Raw genomic sequence first — 21,192 nt, 5'->3', positions numbered from 1 at the left:
AAACAATGTTGTTTCCTTCTCAGGAATCCTATTTGAAACTTTGAGAAAGTCTTTGGAGCTTCAATATAATGTTGTTGCACATTTATATATCAGCCAATAAACTCATCCTTTGGTAGCTGATTTGCACTTATATTATGAGCTCTATCCATATGAAGAGGAGGCTGGAGACTTAAGGCAATTCTGCAAAATGAAGTAATTAATAAGCTTTTCAGAGCTTTCCTAACAAGCTGTTCTTTTGTAATTATCTTCATGCAGTTGTGGAATATTCCATTATCAGCTCATAGTATCAGTTTATATTGTGTCTTTCTGTTTATATTGTGTTTGCATGTTTGCTCTCACTGTCAATAACCTGTTTTGGCACCATGGACTTTATATATAATCTTTGGAGAGAATGGTGTGCGTCATTTTTATCTGGTCCATATCCAAAATGTGCTGTGACACAGCAAGAGAAAAACCATCAGCAAATGCTTTGTAGGCCCAAGAAGAGAAAATGTTTGCAATTCTCTACAGCAGGAACAGAAAGATCAATAAAAGTAAGGGGTGGGGAGGGAAAAGGAAGAATTTTGCATCTTTTTGTGGTGAAAATAAATACTTGCAGTTAAGAATATTGTTCTGGGACTAGAGGAGCTTGATTCAAAGGTTCTTCTGTTACTAGTGAAAAATGTAATAAAAAAAAGTGCCAGGAAGAAACGAGCCCAAGTGATTAAAGTGATTTGCTGCTAGTGAGACCATTTAACAACTATATCCTATAAATTCATTTCCCCTGTTCTCAACCAGAACTCCTGCCTGCATTGTAAGTCATCACTGTTGTGTAGCTGATACATTATTCTGTGCTTAAATATTTGATTACATTTGTCATGAGAAGAAGTGGCATATACTTGTTAGTTTTAACCTGTTTTACAGATTCAGAAATGCAGAAGTGGAGTTTTGCTAAAAGGATTTTCTTCTAGTGAATCAGCTACAGTTTTTATATAGCAATTTAGCTGTATTGTGTTTTACTTTTTAGACCTCTTTTGAGTATGAATTTGAGTTAAGAGAGAGGAGGACCTTTAAAAGATGTAAATATAAAAACCTCACCAAAACTTAAGGTAGATCCACTTCTTACAGGCTAATGATTTAAGATTCATAGTAGAACTTTTTACTAGTGGAAAAGTAAGTGGGGTCAGAAAGGTGAGCAGTGAGTGATACTTGGAGATAAAACCCAAACAAAACTACACCAAAGTGTAGTCTTGGCTCTGTTTTCTTTTTAAGGTATTCAAAGCCTTTTATCTCAGTTGACTGGGCTTGTCATTGGTATCAAAGGAAAATATTTGTCTTCTTTAGTCATCTGACCTCAGGAGTTTAAAACAAAAACTGCCTGTGTAGTTAGTGGGTTAGGATGATTTCCTCTAGAGGAAAAAAAAAAATCACTGTGGTATATTTAGATACTATAGTGACAGAACCTCTTAGCATCTAAGAAGTTTGGAAAGTGTTAGGAAAAAATATATTATTGGGGATTTTGGTGGTTTTAAGCAGGCATGAACCTAATAAATGTCAATATTTTATGGTTCTTTGGTATTAGCTGCTGCAAAGAGTGCATGTCCCCCTGGATTAGGTGGTCATTCTGGTTTTCACTGTTCCTGTACAAATTTAGAGTGGAACAAGTGTCCTAGATAGGAAAGAGGAAAGGGAGGAAGGCTGCACTGATTTGATCTACCAAAATGTCAGGAAGAAAGACAAGGAGGAAAGAATCACAGAATTGTTTGGATTGGAAAAGACTTTAAAGGTTGTCCTGTTCCAAACCCCTGCCATGAGCAGGGACACCTTCCACTGTCCCAGGTGCTCCAAGCCCCATCCAGCCTGACCTTGAACACTCCCAGGGATCCAGGGGCAGGGCAGCTTCTCTGGGCACCCTGTGCCAGGGCCTGCCCACCCTCACATGGAAGAGTTTCATCCTGATGTCTAAATCTGTCCTCTTTCAGCTTAAAGCCACTGCCCCTTGTTGTGTCACTGCAGGCCCTTGTACAGAGTCCCTCTGCAGCTCTCTTGGAGGCCCTTTAGGCACTGGAAGGGGCTCTAAGGTCTCTTCTCCAGGCTGAACAAGCCCCTCTCCATAGCAGAGATGTCCCAGCACTCTGAGCATCTTTGTGTCCCTCTTCTGGTCCCACTCCAGCTGGTTTATGTCTCTCTCATGCTGGGGACCCCAGGGCTGGAGGCAGCTCTGCAGGTGTGGCTCACCTGAGTGGGGCAGAATCCCCTCTCCCCTGCTGCCCACGGTGCTTTGGAGGCAGCCCAGCACACTTTGGGCTTTCTGGGCTGTCAGTGCACATGGCCTGGCCATGCTGAGCTCCTCCTGAACCAACACCCCCAATTCCTTCTCCTCAGGGCTGCTCTGGATCCATTCTCCACCCACAGCAGTGAAGTGTTTAGATAAGTGCCAAAGGCCCTGCCCTTTGAACTTTGTCAGAAAGGAAACAGGTGCTTTACATTTCTGCTTTCAATTGTTGTGTGTCACCACTTCATGTGCAGGAGCATCCTGTACTTGGTGTGGTATCACTGAAAGAGTCTCTGTGTTCTTTCTGTGTTTGTGGGCTGTTGACATCCAGCTGGGGAGCAGATTAATTCAGACACACATGGTTTAAAAGCTGAGGTAGGTGTTCCAGGAGGTTCTCAGACTCTAATCTTACTCCCTAGTTATCATCTCTATGGGATATTTGGTCTTATTTGCCTGTAGGTTCTGAAAGATGAAACCCCTTCTCTAGAAGGCTTCTTGATTTTAATTATGATAGGATTCCACAATTACTTTTCCTTCCCATATATGCACATCCTTCCTTTTCCCTTTCAGTTGTGTCTGATAATCATTTACACTCTGGTCCCATTACTGACAACCATAGAATGGTTTTAGTGTTGAGACCAATCCACTGAAATGAATTTGCTGTGATACAGTTGAGTCATCATCATAATTTTTATTTTTCTTTATCTTTTTCCAGAGCACCTCAAACAAAACAATCCTCTCACCAGCTCACAAAAAAATGACAAAAAGTCCTAGAACAAAATCTTTGAAGTAATTCTCAGACTCCTTGGGGTTTGCTCTAAGTTTGAATTCCAGGGTTACTTGGGGAATGTTTAAATTCATATAATTCAGTCAGATACAAGCAAAAATTCCTGTAGTGGTGTTGTTTTTATTCTTTATTTTCCAATTTTTTTTTTGTATTTTGGAAAGTAGATCATAGATACTGAGGCATCAGAGGCATATATGTAGAGAGAAGAGAATGAGAATTTTGCCATGCTTGAGGTCTCTTGAGCTGTAGGAATCCTGCTCAGCACCACTCCAGAAATAGTGATCTTTTGGGACTTTCTGTTCTGGTATTTGTGCAGGTTGTGCTCTTGTCTCCCTCCCTGCAGCCCAGTAGCACCAGTTCACAATTTATTGTGCATCTGACAGCCCTAACAATTCCTTGCTGCACTTACTGGTATCAGTGCTGGTCCTGTGTTAGTGCTGTGCTGGTGTTGCCTGCTGATAACTTCATTTTGGTGTTCTTGGCTTGATCAGCTCAAACATGCTGGTTACAGTAGATACTGGGTCCAGTTGAGCAGAACATGAAATGTTGCAGCCCTTTGGGTGCTGGAAATTCGTGGTAGCAGCTTTGGTCTGTGTTCAAAGACAGCCAGTGTATTTCACATTGAAGGTCTGTTCTCACTTTTCTTCTAATCCTAGAGGGCTGTGTTGCCTTGATCATAAACCACATTCTTCTGTGTATTTGATATACCCTCAAAACCAATGCAGGAGGAAAAGCTGACTGGTTTTAAAATGAATATACCTGTTTTAAGCTGATAATGTGGTGTGTCTGTCTGAATAGCAGGGTGCTTACACATTGTCCTTTAGTTCCTCTGTATTCAGTAGCAGTCCTTTTTACTTAAGGTGTTGAATTCTGGAATATTTTTTGTGGCATACATTGAATTTTTAGGTGCAGTGTAGAAAAATTACTTTGTTATACTCCAGAGATAAAATATGTGTCTTGTTCTTTCCAGCAGATTTGGAGCTCTCAGGCTCTCATTTTGATGTGGTCATGGTGCTGCTGCTCAGTCACTAAGCCATGTTTCACTCTCTGTGGGCAGTAATGAGTTGCAAATCAATAGACTGTTCTCAGCTTGGCTCACAGAGGTGTAGCTGGGTATAAAACAGCATTAACACTATCACTAACACTTGTTTCAGTATTCATTCAGGGCATTTGTTTGTGGTCTTAAATAGCATGTGGTATGGTACACTTAATTCAGATGGCATGAAGGTGAAGGATCAAGCATAAGGTACTTTTCTCGAGAAGCAGGGCTAAAGTACTGATTGTTTTTGTTCTGTTGTTTTAGCTATTTTATGGAATTGCATTGTTGAATAATATGCTAATGTGGTCAGGCATGAGAAGAGCTGGTTTTGCTTGTTCTTGCACTTAATCAGCCTTTTAAACTTGAATTTTTTAATATACTTCTTTGTGTGGTGGTGGAATTGTGCTAGTGCTGGTAATCAAAGTACTATATGTAAGAATAATAATATATATGAGAAAACTGGGGAAAGGAGGGTGGACTAGAAAAGGGTTTCTAAGATGAACTAAAGAATGCCAAAGGAAGGTGGAGGCAATGCCTGGCTTTGTGCCTGGATGTGAGATTGGGGGGTTGAAGGGAGAAAAAAGGATGTCAGGTACTACTGCAGCTTCCAGTTCCACAGGAAGGTGAGAGGATCTTCCTGTTCTGGTGTGCAGAAAGATTGTGAAAAGGAAAACCACCAGGAAATAGCAGAATTGCCTATAAGGCTGTAAAAATCTTAATTAATGTCTTGTCCTTGTCATACCCTCCCTGAACCTAAGAGAATTTAAGAATTCTTGTTGAAAGGTTACTGGTAATACTTTTTTTTTTCACGTGTTAAACACTGTACTTTGTTCTGACTTGTGTCTAAGTAGCTCCTGTTGTATTTAATGGAGCTGTCTGGGACCTGCACTGTGTTAACAGACCTTGTGTTTCTGCAGAACAGCTTGGTAGTCAGGGAGGTGTTTTGTAGTAACAACAGTCCCAGAAAATGAGGAGAGAGGAATCATATCCAGTAAAACACAGAACATGTGCTAAACCACGTTTTCTCAGCGTAGGCCCAGCTACAGAATGATGGGAACCACTCTCTACCCAGTCTTCTGGTTTGAGAAGCTTAAATTCTGGAATATTTTAAAATATATATATTTTTTTTTTTTAACCAATGATTCCAACTAAGGAGCTGTTTGTTTTGTTTTTGGAGTTGGACCAGCTTTATGATACTCTCTTTGGTATATGGGTTATGTAGCTCTGTGGAAAATCACAATAAGAAGTTTTTAACAGTGTCTGCTTAGAAGTGTTGTATTAGGTCTTGAGAGTGACTTAAAAAACTCTAGTTCAGTGCTGGACTTCAGTTTCCACACAGCAGACAAAATTAAATGTTCTTAATAACAGCAGACCATAAGTAGAACAACATATTAATATAGATTCTATAATTTGTACATGCTAATATATTAATGGTTTTCATTTTCAGGTGCTGGAGATCAGAATTTATTTACTTCCTTGTATCCTACACTTTCTCAGCAGCTTCCTAGAGAACCCATGGAATGGAGGAGGTAAACTTACATTTTATTCAGTGATTCTGTTTCAGTGTCTGGTTTTGACCTGGGTAAATGTGTATTTGTTGTGTTCTGAGGAGTCTTACCATAAATTGAGTTGAACAGAGCAACTGACTTGAAGAAATTGGAGAAATTAGATAATCAAAGTGAATGTTGTGCACTTCAGGATGATCTTTTCAACCCTTCAACTTTGCCTAAAGAAAAATGATAGTAATGCTGTGTTTCTCTTCCTGATTTTGTGGTTTGTGGGTTTGTCTTGGTGTGCTTTGATGTACTTGGGCTGCTGTCTTCTGTGTGTGGTATGCTTTCTCCTCAATGAGAATATAGGTAGAACTCACATGGAATTAGATGTATTTCCCTTCAGAAATACATTTAATATATTTGAATGTTTTGTGATTGGAAAAAAAAAAGGGGGAATTCTCTTATTTGGTATTTTCTACTCTTCCTAGAGATACAGAAAATCTTTTACTGAAAGAAAACTGTAGAGCTTTTAGCTGCTGTTTTTCAAAAAGGAGCTTTTACCTCATTTCATGCAACACCAAATTTTAGTTGACTTTATACCAACTGCAGTGAGTGTAGTTTGTGGGTTTTCAGTGCCAGAGTATTTCAGTTTATTTCTCTTCCCCACAACACATGTTCATTTTTCTATTCTGTTCACTAATTTCAGTTTTTCAACCCTGCAGGTCTTACGGCCGTGCTCCCAAGATGATTCACCTGGAATCCAACTTTGTTCAGTTTAAAGAGGAGCTACTACCCAAAGAGGGGAATAAAGCCCTTTTGACTTTTCCCTTCCTTCATATTTATTGGACAGAATGTTGTGTAAGTACTCAGAAACACTCAAATTTAAAAATGAAATTGTTCACATAAGCATGAAAAGCAAATGAAAATAACAGCACAAGCAGAAAGTGAAAACAATTAAATCTGGGTTGCATAAGGATGCATACCTGATATATTGCTGGAAACAAAACTTAGCTTGAGCCCTTCTTGCCATAAGCAGTATCTGTTTGTAATGTTACTTGACACTAAGAGGACAGGCATTTGAATAACCTGTTTCAAGTACTTTGTCACAAAACCCCAGGATCTTACAGTGACACTGCAGTGCCACTGTGCACTTTCTTCGTAACCCAGAAATGTGGCCAGGGTAGTTCAGTTATGATCTGTTGGTGTACTGAAATCTAAATATACAATTTTTTTCTTTAGTTTCATCTTCTGTGTCTGTTAGGTACTGGTGGATGTCAGCAATTTAACTGGGCAAGATTTGGAATGTCTTAATCCTGTTTATGTCCAGTTCACTGCCTTTTGGTTTGCCTCTGTTGTAAATTAATTATCCACTTGAAGGACACATGTGACATCTGATCTATGACCAGTCAAAAAGAATCCAGAACAGTGTTAAGAATTATCTGTATTTATCTGTGTGGTACCAACCCAGAAGCAAAATAAGCTTTTAAACAGGTTGAGATTTGAGCAGTGCAGAAGGGGGAAATATCACACTTCTGTTACTAAGCGAGAATAAAACAGTTCAGCTTTGTAATTTCAAACATGTTTTTGTTGTAAAGCTCCAGAAGGTGTAAAATAAAGAGCTTCAATGATGTTTAAAAATCTTAATTTCAGTCATCTAAAGAATGATAATGTACCAACTACTATATTTGCTATTAACTGAAATACTGGAAATGAATTAAATTAAAAGACTAGAATTTTACTATGCTTTACCTCATTTGATTTTTTCAGTAAGTGAACTTACTGTCAATAATTCCATTTGAGATGTCTTTCTGTTTGCCTTCTTTTGGAACAAAACTTGCCTTTTGAAATTGTGCAGAATGTCTGTTTGATTTGATGATTCACCACTTCTCATCCCAGGACACGGAAGTGTACAAAACCACAGTCAAGGATGACATCACCAAGTGGCAGAACGTTCTCAAGGCTCACAGCTCAGTGGACTGGCTGATTGTGGTGGTTGAGAGTGATGCCAAGAAAAAGAATAAAACCAATATCCTTCCCCGAACCTCTATAGTCGATAAAATAAGGAATGACTTCTGTAACAAGCAAAGTGACAGGTGAGCATTCTTGGCCTTGCAAACATTTTCATCTTTTGACCATTGTGCTGATTTATAAACTCAGCTCAATATACAAGACATTTCTTGCTCATTTAAAGACTTCCCTTGATGTCCAGCATTCACACTGGTGGCTCTGTAAGATTTGTGCTTTGAAGGAGGCTGGCACAAAGAATAAAGGGAGAAATTTTATTTTCGGTTTTCCTGGGTTTGTGGCAGCTTTGAAATGTGTGTCAAAGAGATTTCAAATATCTCCTCCTGGCTTAGAGAGGTTTAAGGAGAGCAGTGTGATGTTAATCAGCTTTTAGACCTTCAGGGTTTTTTGTTTGCTTAGGTACTTGCAAATCTTACCAGAGTTGCAGGTAGTGGGAGTGAGGTGAGTAGGGAATATGATAGGGCTGATTTTTTGCCATTCTACTTTCTACTGTTCACTTAATCACCTTTCCACTCTGAGATAATTGACATAAGGCCAGTTTCTTCAGATGTTTTTATTCTAAGGAAATAGTAATGAATGTATGAAACTGTTCTTGCTTTCATTAAAGCCAACAAAATAGGATTTTCTAACCAGAAATAGTGTTTTACTTGGATGAGAGATTTTCCTATCTTTTGTTAATAAATTGTGATAGAAAAACTGAGGAGGGAAGATGCTCCGAAAAAGTCGATTTATTTGTAAATTAATGGGATCTGTTTATTTTCTGAGAAAAACAGAGGAAGTTTTAGCACATAGGATTGAGATATTTCAAGAATCTATTATGGATGATTATTTCAAATGAGTTAAGAAAGGCTGACTATATGTGAACTGATAGATCCTGATTTGTATTTTGTAGACTCTTTACCAGGAGTAGCTATATTTGCTGTTCTGCTGATTTGTATTGCTAGGCAGACTTTTCTAGGTTAGCTACAGCATTACTTATATTTAAGTAGTTAGAATAATGTATCCATTATTTGCTTCAAAAAAAAAAAAAAAAAGCTTTAGAGTGCTTATTCTGGGTAAAACATTTAACTCTTCTCATAAACTATATCACATGACAAAGTTTTTTAAAAGCTACCAAGCTCCAACCAGAAAAAAAAACCAACCCAAAACCCCAACATAGCTGCCTCCAAACAAACAAACATAACCCTTATCTTGTTTTTTTCCCCTCTGATTAAGGTGGATGGAAAACTAAATATTGTTCATTCTGAATTTGTCAGGAATGCTCAGTATTCAGCTGGGCATTTATATGTGAATGATGTGATTTCCTCCTCAAATAGAATTTTATCAATCTCTTTACAGATGTGTGGTACTTTCTGACCCTTTGAAAGACTCTTCCCGTTCTCAGGAATCTTGGAATGCCTTCCTGACCAAACTCAGGACATTGCTTCTCATGTCCTTTACCAAAAACTTAGGCAAGTTTGAAGATGACATGAGAACTCTGAGAGAGAAAAGGACTGAGCCAGGGTGGAGCTTCTGCGAGTATTTCATGGTGCAGGTAAGAGTCTCTTGATTTTGAAGAAAACACTTGAGTCCTAGTTTTAAAAATGGTGCTTTTTTTGTGGTTGGATTTCTGGTCCTTTTAATGTTCTGATCATTCTTTGAGGGCTGTGGCAGGAATTATGGAGACTGGTTTAAAAGCAGCATTTTTGGATCCTGTTTGCTGCAGGTTTGGGTTACCTTTCAATACAGTTAATGCAGTAATACAGTTTCCTGCTGTTAGAAAAGCAGAATCTGTACAGGCTTGTCAAAATTTTATAAACCTCAATTGAAGCAAACAAATGGCATCTAGAAAGTGTTTTAGTAGTTGATCTTGAATTTGGGGTAAATGTCCCATTACTGTGCATACACACTCAAACTCACAATTGGTGTTTAATATGAATGCTGCTGTTTACTTTGTTCAGATTGTTATCAGTATTTATAGAGGTGATGTTTAGAAAAGTGTTCATTTTGAAGTAATCCATATAGAGAGTGCCATGAATTCTATTTTTTATGTAGTTATAAATGCAATTTTGTTTTAGCTGGTTTAGAGAAAAGTAAGAACCTCTTGTTTGATAAAATTCAGTATCTTGATTCCTTTGGAATTTTCTGGTCTAGTACAATGCTGATCTCTACTCCACTGCATCCTCCTGTCTCCTTTGACTGCATGTGCTGTCTTTTGCATGGGATATATCTTATTTTGAGGCCTTTTCTATTTAGCAGTTTGCCTTTGTGTACAAAAAACCCTTTTATGATGCACTGCAGTTGATGCCTTCATGGTGTAAACTGAGAGGAAATCATCAGCACTATTATGGGAGATGAGTCTTCAGCATTTATTCATTTATTTATTTAAATGCAAACTTTTTATAGATCTATGAGCAATACCTTGTAGTGAATCAGGATCTGGATACACATCAGAATTGACTGCAGAGCAGTAGGATTTAATTTTCTTTTGTGGACCTCACTGTGTTGGGAAGAAATCTGCTCCAATGGCAAGTTTTTCTTATATATATGAAATAAAAATTAGAAAAAGTAGTTCCTGGAGCTCTGTGGATGGATGAGGACTGAGGACAGGCTGTAATACCAGACATGAATAATGTCACTAACATGTTCCCTGTATTTCTTGTGTACCAAAAGGAAGAGCTGGCCTTTGTCTTTGAGATGCTGCAGCAGTTTGAGGATGCCCTGGTGCAGTATGATGAGCTGGATGCCTTGTTCTCTCAGTATGTTGTCAACTTTGGGGCAGGTGGTAAGTGTCTGAAACTGTGAAATAAATGTTGAGTGCCTGAATTCCTTCACTGTGCTGAGCAGCCCTGTGCTTTGGGCAGTCCCAGGGAGGCTGCAGCAGGCAGTTTGTGCTTTTGTTTAATGCTGTGTGCAAACACAAGTGTCCATCAGTTACAGTCTTAACAAAATTTTCTTTCTTGTCTTGTGAGGCTGAGAAGCAATTTTTAATGAAAACCTGTGTTTTGCTGTAATGGGATGATTGTTACAACCAGAGCCCTGAACTATGAAATGACACAAGTATTGATCTGGCTGAGATACAGCTGCTGTTTTTACGGCTCACTGCTAGGTTTTTCAGTAAAGAGCTTCTTGGAAAAGTGCATTCAGCATTGCTTCAAATTACACAAGATGTTTGGTAATCACTGCAAAACTTAATAGAAATAGGTGCTTAATCTGCACTACAGAAGATTTAACTTCATTTTTGAGAAAAATTACTGTGCAAGAAGTATCAAATAGCTTTAAACTGTTTTAATGAGCTAAAGCACATGCTGTTATATAACAGCTTTAATCAGATATGTTTTATGAATCTGGTGAAAATATAGTGCAGGAGTAATTGCAGTGAAATAGATTTGTGCTGACTGATCCCAATGCAATACCTAGAAGTGGGGGCACATCCATCCATGATGGCTGAGTAAGAAATATTTTAGCAAATAAATCTTGTTTGTTTTGAACTTCAGGTAGGCTTAAGAAGTTTTAGTCTTAATTGCTAAGAAATAAATTAGAAACTGGTTGCCACTATTCTGATAACAAACATACTGTGAAGACAAAATACCTATGGGAAATGAATGTGAAATTCAGTTATCTTACCTTGCTGTGGAAGTTGTGGTGGGTTTTTGGTTTGCTTTTTAAAGCTAAGACAATAAGTCATTTATCTACGTTATAAACTTGGGAAGGACTAAGGCAGCTCACAGCCTCTGGAGGGAGGATGAAGAGGCTTTCCTAGAAAGCAGTGCTTGATTCTTGGATATTAACTTTGTTTACTTAGATGGTGCAAACTGGCTGACGTTTTTTTGCCAGCCAGTGAGGAGCTGGAATGGTTTAATTCTGAGGAAGCCAATAGACATGGAGAAGAGAGAGCTGATCCAGAACCAGGAGGCCACGCTGCTGGACCTGCGCAGTTACCTGTTCTCCCGGCAGTGCACCTTGTTAATCTTCCTGCAGAGGCCATGGGAGGTGTCCCAGAGAGCACTGGAGCTTCTTCACAACTGTGTGCAGGAGCTCAAGCTGCTGGAAGTGAGTCAGTGTCATCTGTTCCATTATGTGAATTATTTCATCCACTGATGATCTGTGGCATTCTCTGAAAAAATCCCTTCACCCAGGATTTTTCTCCTGGGAAGCTGAGAAGCCTCAGAGAAAAGGAAAACAATTCTTATCTCATTTGCTTCTCCTGTGTTTTGCTCATGTGGAATGTGTTTGGAGATTGTTTACCCACAGGTAATTGTTTCATTGGATTCTGTGTGAGTTTTTCTGACTCTTTGGCCAACTAGGGCCAAGCTGTGTTGGGACTCTGGAAAGAGTCAGGAGTTTTCATTATTATCTTTTCAGCCTTCTGTGAGTATCCTTTCTGTATTCTTTAGTATAGTTAGTATAGTATTCTTTGATACAATATAGTATCATAAAGTAATAAATTAGCCTTCTGAGTGCAGGGAGTCAGATTCATCATTCCTGCCTTTGTCAGGGCAATTCCCAGCAAATACAATCATGACCCAATGAGATCTCTCAAGTTTAGCTGCTGGTGACCTGCATTCAGTAAGGGCTGGCTGGGAGTTATCAAAATGATGCTGTAAGAACAATTGTGCTGCAGCTGATTGTGTCATCATGAGGAGATCTTTGGGAAGAAATCTGGAGACATCACATGTGGGAACCAAATCTGTTTAGTTAAAGTGTTTTAGTCTTCACCTGGAAAGTTTTTCTCTAAACTGGTAGTTATTTGCCCGCTTCTTTCATGGATTTATTACTGATCTGTTGAACTATAACTCCATAATTTAAATCTATAGCAGTGTTGTATTGAAGGAAATAAGGCAGAGTGGTTATTATGCTGTTATGCAGGCTAATCCTCTGTAACAAAAAGAGATTATTTCTGAATATCACTTGGTGGCTTACCCATGTCCTTATCCCATGGGTGCCCTGTTAGTTTTATCTGTGCCATTATAACAGCAGCTGCTAACTTTTGCCTGTCTGACATCGTGGTAGTAAGTTCCATCTGTTCATCTGCATTTAAAAACGGCAAATCTGCTTCAGATGCTTTGCTGACACCTTCATGTTTTCTCAAACTAATGTGTAATTCCCACAGATAGTATTATTTGTGTGTATTTTGTAGTTTTTTTTTTTTTTTTAATTTCCAAAGTGTAGCCTTCTAGATCTCTGAAGGCACTTCCTACAGTTCCCCTTTTGCTGCACCCCAGGTCTGTGCTGTGTCCTCAATGTTTGGAGTTTTCCTCTGCACTGTCTCTTATTTCTGCTGTTCCAGTCTTGCTGTGGTGATCCAAACTGAATGCAGTGTTCTGGCTGTGAGACAGTGACACTTTAATGTCCACAACTTGTGCTTATCCCTGTTGTGATCCTTTTTCTTAATGCAGGCAAACCTCTTAACGTGGCTTGACACCACTGAACACACAGCAGAAGTCTAAACTGCTCTCTTCTTAGGATCTTTGTATTTCTGAAAATTCTTTAAGAATTCAGATCTTTATTATTTCTTCAAGTTCATTGTGCTCATACTTTGGACTTTCCTATCCCATTAGTCACTTAGTTTATTATGGATTTTAGGACTTTTATAGTCTTTCCAAAGGGAACATTTTTGCAGGGGTTATGAACAGGATTTTGAAACACCATTATTGTGTCTGTATTCCATGTCTTCAGTTATGCTCATCTTTATCTTAATTCTTGAAAATATTTTAGTATCAGACTCTCTTGTCTTTCTCTTTTTGTGTTCCTTTGTTTGTTTTCATCTCCATTTTTAAATTAATTGTCCATGACAGATGTCTTGTCCTTCAATGAATAAGCTTATTTTTGTGAAGGAATCTTAGAGACTAATTTGTTTTCTCCAGGTTTTAACACTTCTTTACACTTTTCATTTCAGTCTCAGTTAGAACTGATGTCTCCTTAGGAAAGTAGTAGTCTATTTCCAGAAATTTATCCTAACTGTATTTTCCTTCAGCTGAATGTTCAGACTTCTGCAATTTTTCCAAGACCTATTAGTCTTCCTTTCCTTCTCTTTCATCTTGATGAATGTATCAGATCTAGTTAATATGTTTCATGAACTAATATGTATAAATTATTCAGGAGGCAGCAAGAGTTGGGCTGTGCTTTGTGTATTCTGAGAGTAAACTCTTCTAAGAGGTTTTGCTGTGTTGTATCAAGAAAAGTACTTCAGCTGAAGTATTTTCTCATCTGATGATGGTTTATTTCCCAGTTAATTTTATCTCTTCATCTCCAGGTCTCAGTTCCTCCTGGAGCTTTGGATTGCTGGGTTTTTTTGAGTTGCTTGGAAGTCTTACAGAGAATAGAAGGCTGCTGTGATAGGGCTCAAATAGATGCAAATGTTTCCCACACAGTTGGCCTGTGGAGCTATGCCACGGAGAAGGTGAGTGAATGATGTGTTGGGGTAGTGGTATTACAATGTTGAAATAGAATATTTGTTTCCGTGGAGCAAATTTTGTGCTTTTGATTATGAAATTCAGTACTGGGCTCTGTACCTGAGTCTAGTCTAGATGAGACATCCATGTTTCAAATTCCACTTAGTCTGTTCCTATGAAGGAGATGATGTTTGAGGTTGCTGCTGCTTTCCACTGCTGAAAAACATTTTAGAAAGAAGGTAAACTCCAGAAACTATTGAAATAGTCTACTGTGGTATCTGTGGATGCTTTTGAAGACCAACATCTTTTGAAGACTCACCCTTTTGTTTGCATAGCCTGTAGAATATTTGCTCTTTATTTTAATTATAGTTTGCTCATGTTTCAGTAGACTTAATAATCCTCTAATTGAGCCCTTGAGGTCCTTGTTTTATTACAAAAGCAGGGAAATGAAATTTCACCTTGAAGAGTTATTGCTAAAACAAAATGAGGGGGGTGGAGATCAGAATAAAGGAAGCAAAAAATGTTTAAAATGGCAATTGGTGCATCAGATTCTTCCCATACTCCTTACAGTTTCTAGGGAATATAAAGTCCAACATGAGCTGGAAATGTTATTTTCTTCCATCATTTTTCTAACACAAAGGGTAAAGGGAAGAATTTTAGGATAATGAGTAGCAGTAAGGTGGAACTGACCGAATGAAGAAATTTAGCAACTAGTGACAAAATTAAGTGGAGTTTAAAATAAATTAAAAAAAAAAAAGAAAAAGGTTAATGTCCACCCATTTTTATGTGACAAGCTGAGACCTTTATTCCTTTGCAGGCTTACCTCTGTAGTTGATGGAGTTTTCTAAGTAAATTAACCAAATGGCCAATAGATAAGAGCTTCTTTAAGACAATATTGTGGGTGTTGAGCCACCAGCTGCTGTCTAGAAGGGGTTTTATGGTAGTTAACTCTGTTAACACTTAGCTGTGCTAATCTCTTTTTCAGGAAGGTTTTCATCCAAATATAATACTTCAGGTGGATTTGCAAGCTGCCTGATCACTGTACTGCAGACTTGCCTGCTTCTCTTGATGATGCAATTTTCAAAAATACAGACACAGCTATTAGAAATAATCTTTGGTCATAACTGCTGAACATCTCAAGCTTTGTTTGTGTTTGTGTTGAAAACCAGAAGTATTTATTCAGATTAGGTGTTGTGCATGTAGGGATCTGTGTGTGTAGGCACATGTTCCAATATTTGAGTCAGTAACCTTTTTGCAATTTAATTCCTTAATAAGTTACTTTGAGAATAAGAGTTAATTTTGAGATCCTATAAGGAGCATAATATGAAAGCAATGAAAATGGAACAATGCAATAGAACAAGAGGAGTTTGATATTGATTTTACAGCCTATTGAAAGCAAGCATCTGCCTTCTCTTACAGTTAAAATCTCTGGGTTACCTGTGTGGACTTGTGTCAGAGAAGGGACCCAATTCAGAAGACCTTAACAGGACTGTGGATCTGTTGGCAGGGCTGGGAGCAGAACGCCCTGAAACAGGTACTGCCAGGAGTCTGGAATTCCTTCCACAGCTGCCCTTTCCTGAAATGCATAGCATAGAAATACCTTAATAATTCAAATTTTTAAGTATCCCTACAAATACACACACACACACATAGATAGAACTTTATCTCTTGCAAGTTCTTTTAATGCCTGTTTAGTATTTCAAACAACCACTGCATCTCCTTAGTGTTGCAAGTTTAAGTTTTTCCATCAATGCTCCACTTATCAGCATTTCGGTGATTGGGCTTGAACAGCACTGGATTTGAGTTAAGGTCTTAATGCTTTCAGACAAATATTTAAAATAAAATTTTTGGAAAAAGAAATGGAGAATCCTTGATTGTGTGCAGATAGCTAACCTGCACCTGGAGCTGCAAGGTGATATTAGTTTTTAGTTTTCTCTCCGCTTTCTACTGGAGAAAAAGCAGGGAAGGGATGTGGGGGGTGCTGTTCTCAGAATGTGTTTGTAAGTAACACCTCTTGTCCTGCTTTTTTTCCAAAGCCAATGCATCACAGAGCCCTTACAAGAAACTCAAAGAGGCCTTATCATCTGTAGAAGCTTTTGAAAAACACTACTTAGTAAGTATGAGTCTTGGTTATTTATATTAGTTTTGTGTGTGTTTGCACTGTAGATTAAATAGGGCCAGAGTTTTCAAACCTGAGAAGATACATTTAAAACATAAATTTGTATTTCCATGTTTTGGTATCAAAGGTTGTTTCTTGCACACTGAATACAAGGTTGATTTGTTTAACAGCTGGAACCCTGTTGGAACCCCAAGTTTCAAATATTTGCATTAACTTTAATATTTACAGTTATGAGCTGGAGGTTATTATCTGTGGGTATGTATACTTAGATATTAAAAAAGCCAATGTCATGGCTGTCATGTTCTGCTATCCCAAACTCAGAATTAACTGACTCTTTCCCAGAAAAATAGTGATGTATGAATTCAGCTTCCTTTTAAATGGTTTGGGCTTGCATTTTGCAATGAGTATTTACATGATTAAAGTTATACTGTTGACTTTTTTTATAAAAATATATAAACTGTGGGATGTCTCTGATAATAGGCTTGTACTTGGCATAGATTGATGCACAATGAGGATTTTAATATTGTGCATCTTTATTTTCTGAAATCTCCCCATCTGAGGAGCCATTGTAATGATTTTAGTTTTTTTTATTTTGCTGGTTTTGTTTTTCAAACAGAAGATTGTTAAATAAAACAAAAAACTCCTGATTGTCACAAGAATATGTTTGATTTTTTGAGGGCTTGGTTTCACAGTTTTTGTTGGGTTTTTTTTTTTTTTTTTTTAGGTTCCAACCAGTTTTGCTTGGGGTTTTTTTTCCTTAAATAATTTCCCTTTAAAATTTCTCATATTTGCATATGGCTAATAAGGTTTTCTGGAGAAAACTTGAAGGAAAATGGAACACTTTTTTTGAAACATGGAAACTATGTGATACTCAATTTTACAAAGTTTTATCAAAAGAAAAAAATCTCAAAACATTTTGTCTGAAGATATTGGGTTTCACTTTTATTCTTCATTTATTTATAGGACTAGTTGTGTGGCTGGATCACAATTAAAGTCTTGAGAGTTGCCAGCTTCTCTTACCTATTCACTTCCAGCTTGCACCTGAAGATCTCTGCTAAGCTCAGCAGTAACTTCCTAAATTTAAGAAACTGAGTGGGATCTGTAGTGTTTGCCAGAGGAATTGCCATTTCTGTTTGTGTTTATGACTGCACTTTTATGCAATGGAAATTCAGATATCAGATACACTCTAAAAGATGGTTTTCTGTGTTGTTGTCATGTAAATATGTACATTTTATGTGTAACTATATTTAATCTTGTCCTGTATTCAGTGGACAAGAATTAGTTAAAACTTACTGACACACCTAAGATAATTTATTTGCGTTTTTCTAAAAAAAATCTTCTCAGTTTGAAGCCATTCCCCTTTATCTTGTCATGATGGGATGTGTTTTTTATATTTTTACATATCTGGCCAGAGTTTATTATGGACTTTTGAAAGAATTTGGATGTTTGAACACAGTGTGTGTGTTGTAACTGCTAATTTTGTGGTAAAGGTTTGCTGCTTGCTGCTGTTATTGAAGCTTAGGGCAAGGGGAGGAAGGTAACACTTGGAAACTGTGGCTGCATTGGAGATTAAAGCCTAAAGATGAGGGATAAACTTCAATTTGGGAAGGCAAACAAAATTCCTTTAAGGCAATCTTGTGAAAATAATTATTCTGACTATAAGTTAGCATTCAGATATGGGATATGACCAGTGCAGGAGCAGTGAAGGTGACCTGTTACAAACTGCTGTGTCTTTTGTGCTCGGGGCAAATGTGACTCATTCTGGACATTTTGTTGCAGTAACTTAGTCTCTGGCTATGAGTTTGTGTGAAACAATCATACAGCTGCCAAAAATACATAAAGCTCATAATGGTTTCTTTTCTTTTCTACAGGATCTGTCCCATGCCACCATTGAAATGTACACAAATATTGGAAGAATTCGCTCAGCTAAGCTTGTGGGAAAGGACTTGGCAGAGTTTTATATGTAAATGACTCTTTAAAATGTCCTAAATGCATTGCCTTTGAAAAGGTTGAATATTATCCCTGAGGAAGATGTGCTATAATTAAGCAGGAATTTTTAAAAGTATTTTTAAATGTAAACAAACCCTATTTCAGGAAAAAAACCACAAACTAGCAATCTCTTTTATCAAACCTTAATTCTCACCTCATGATTTTGTACTTTTAACTGTTCTGTGTTCTGTGGCTTGATCCTTTCTTCTTCTGGGGAGAAAAGGCTGGGAAAGATAACTGTAAACTTTGAAACAAGTCAGAGGCCTCTTTAGTAAGCAGGCTGTAGTAAATGCAGTTGTTACCTTAACTAAATATTAAACTGCATCTATCTAAAAAAGCCAGGAAACATGTCTTTGGAGAGTAATCATTCATATTTAAAGTTATCATTGCAAAATGTTTTTTTTTTTTCCTCCTGTGAAACAGTGATTCGATTCCTGATTTCCAAATTTTTTTATTGTTTTTATCCCTGCTTTTGAAATCCACTGAGAAGACCTCCTGCATTTTTCAATGACATTTTTTTTCTTATTATTTAGTAGAATTTGGGAGTCATAAGTGGGGTTTTTTTGAAAATACGTTGGGGCATGCCTCCCACTGATATTCACTTCAGCAGTCTGATCTCCACATTGCAACAGTTTCTCCCAAATCAACTTAAATTTTTATCAGAGGAAGTAATGTTAGCTTTAAAGACTGCCATGGAACTGCTGTGTGGTGATAAAATTTTCATTGTAGTATTCTTCTGCTTTAAAATTTTTGAGGAAGCAAATTTGTAGTTAACTGTCAGAAGCTTTGGGTGGCTTTTGTTTCATTTGTGGGAGGTTCCTTCACCTCATTTGCTCTGACTTGGTATAGATCTGCATATGGAATAATGACATTAATTGCATTTCTACTTGCTGAAGTGAATTGCAATAAGGAAGGCCCATATGTTGATCTGTTACCAGAAAATTCAAGATCATAATGGTTCACTGCACTTTGTCCTGCATTTACTTGCAGTGTTCCTCCCCCATCAGCACTTTGAGAAAAGATGCAGAGAGCTTTCCTGGCTGCAAATGTTCTTACATTGCTCTGTGCTCATTTTCTCATTTTCCAAGGAGGAAGAAAGGTCCCCAGAAGGCAGAGGTGTACCTTCAAGGAGCACTGAAAACCTACCTTGCTGAGGGCTGGGCTCTGCTGGTTACACACACAAGGAAGCAGCTGGCTGAGTGTCAGAAGCAGCTTGGCCAGATAGAAAAGTATCCTCTAAGGCAGAGCCAGAACAATGAAGACGGGAAAAATGATGCTTGGGATTATTTTTCTGACATATCTCTAACTTTTATTTAACAGTAAAGACTGCCAGACATTCTGAGTCTGAGCTGAGACACCTGAGTTATTTGATACCATAGAGTGTATTTTGGGGGTTGTTTTGTTGTGCTGATTTTTTATTAGATTGTGTTCTTTTAGAACAGGATACATTATACATGTCAGCCTCCTGTGCAAATTTATTATTAGATAAAACAATGAAAGCGTTTCTAGATTTGAGCTGCAATATTTTCAAAATATTCTCACATCACTTTTAAGCACTCCTAAATTTTTCTGCTTCAGTGCAAATGCTCATAAGGAATCTGAGCCAGTAATATTGCATTCTTAGCTAAATAGTCAAGTGATCATTTATATCACCAGCATTTAAAATTTTAAAGAATGTCTTGTGACTTAGTTGTGGTAAGTGGTGCTGTAACAGCTGGCAGATTCTCAGCCAGGTAAATTGGAATAAAATAGAATACTCAAGATTATTTAGTGCTAAATGTTGGCCAGTGGGATACAAGACACTGTGTCTTTAACTTGCACAGTGCATGAATTATTGTCAAATAATGAATTTTCTATGCTCATGAATCTTTTTCGATGAGGCAAGATTGCACTGGTTAATTATGGATCAAATTTTAATAGGTCTGCTACAGAAGTACTGAGATTCTGCAGTACTCTCAGATGATGGTAAATCTTCGATTTTTTCTTTTCTAGTGGGAAGGTGCAGAGATGTAGCAGCAGGTCTTGTCTCTAAAGCTCAGAAAAGCAGTCCTTGAATGTCTTGTTTTCAAATTTGTCATTGTTGTGGGTTTCTATCTCCTGTTTCCTTAACTTCAGTAGTTATCTCCAAACAAGCAGCCTTTTAGCTGGTGATAATCACTTAACAGAAGAGGAACGCAAAAGATTTTGCCAAGAAATACTTGATTTTACCAATCAGCAAGCAGAGAACCAAGGTGAGTCTGGGTCTTGAAACTTCATCTGCTCCAGTCTGGTTGTTCCCTAAAGGTAGATGGGGAGGTGTTTTCTGATTGGGTTTGTTATTTTGTGTATAATTTCTGAACTTGTGTTTTCCAAAACATTTATAAATGTACTCTAATAAGAATAGTCAAAGATGAATGGGTAATTAACGTTTTCATCCTGAATACTGCAAAGTCTTTGTTTTCCTTCAGTTATGTTTCTCTGCTTTAGCAGCCCATAATTTACTGTATGTTGAGTTTTCTCAATTCCTAACCTATCTTTGTCTCTCAGTGCTGGCATCCAAGTGATGGTACATCCTGGATTTTGATGTTAGATCTGTGCCCATCCACTTGCAGTTTATTATTTTGTCCATCCTGTTTCCTCTCTTTATTCTTCATGCTGCTTCAGTAATATCTTCTTATCAGATATTAATCATGATTCAAATAGATATGGAATACTTCCTGTAGATCTGAACACTGCTTATTTTATATGCAGAAATATTTTATATGAAGAAATATGCAGAATTTTTTTCTTAATGATTTGATGTACCATAAGTAATATGTTACTTTAGACTTGATTCTTAATTTTAGGTGCTGCCTTAGGGTTGTTTTTTGGAATGTAGAAAAGAGAATGAAACCCCCTTGCACAGCAGAGCTGCTGGCTCAAGGCACCAGCCTGATTATTAGTTTCTTAAACTTGTACAAGCTCTGGGAAGCCTGATTATTAGTTTCTTAAACTTGTGCAAGCTCTGGTCACTTAATGCTACTGTGTTCTGTATTAGTGAAATGTCAACTTCTGCTTGGACAATCTTTCTTAATTCAGTTGTTTTTAATAGCCTGGAAATGGAAATTGTAGTCTAAGTAAAACAAATTTCAGT

General features: G+C 37.6%; 1 protein-coding gene across 2 annotated transcripts in view; it reads left to right on the top strand.

Annotated features, from left to right (window-relative positions):
- Window positions 1–21,192, top strand: part of TRAPPC10 (trafficking protein particle complex subunit 10) — a 38,006-nt gene that overhangs the window by 3,765 nt on the left and 13,049 nt on the right. For both annotated transcript variants that reach the window (XM_058822284.1, XM_058822287.1), the window contains exons 2-13: window positions 5,528–5,609; window positions 6,296–6,431; window positions 7,470–7,666; window positions 8,937–9,132; window positions 10,251–10,362; window positions 11,383–11,630; window positions 13,834–13,980; window positions 15,392–15,506; window positions 16,009–16,085; window positions 17,963–18,054; window positions 19,169–19,309; window positions 20,199–20,311. In XM_058822284.1, coding sequence (XP_058678267.1) covers window positions 5,528–5,609; window positions 6,296–6,431; window positions 7,470–7,666; window positions 8,937–9,132; window positions 10,251–10,362; window positions 11,383–11,630; window positions 13,834–13,980; window positions 15,392–15,506; window positions 16,009–16,085; window positions 17,963–18,054; window positions 19,169–19,309; window positions 20,199–20,311 — 1,656 coding nt within the window. The remainder of the gene's footprint in view (window positions 1–5,527; window positions 5,610–6,295; window positions 6,432–7,469; window positions 7,667–8,936; window positions 9,133–10,250; window positions 10,363–11,382; window positions 11,631–13,833; window positions 13,981–15,391; window positions 15,507–16,008; window positions 16,086–17,962; window positions 18,055–19,168; window positions 19,310–20,198; window positions 20,312–21,192) is intronic.

This window comes from Ammospiza caudacuta, chromosome 2 (genome assembly GCF_027887145.1).
Source record: "Ammospiza caudacuta isolate bAmmCau1 chromosome 2, bAmmCau1.pri, whole genome shotgun sequence".
NCBI lineage: Eukaryota > Metazoa > Chordata > Aves > Passeriformes > Passerellidae > Ammospiza > Ammospiza caudacuta.
The sequence above is the reverse complement of the archived record's forward strand: the minus strand, read 5'-3'. Positions and strand labels throughout refer to the sequence as shown.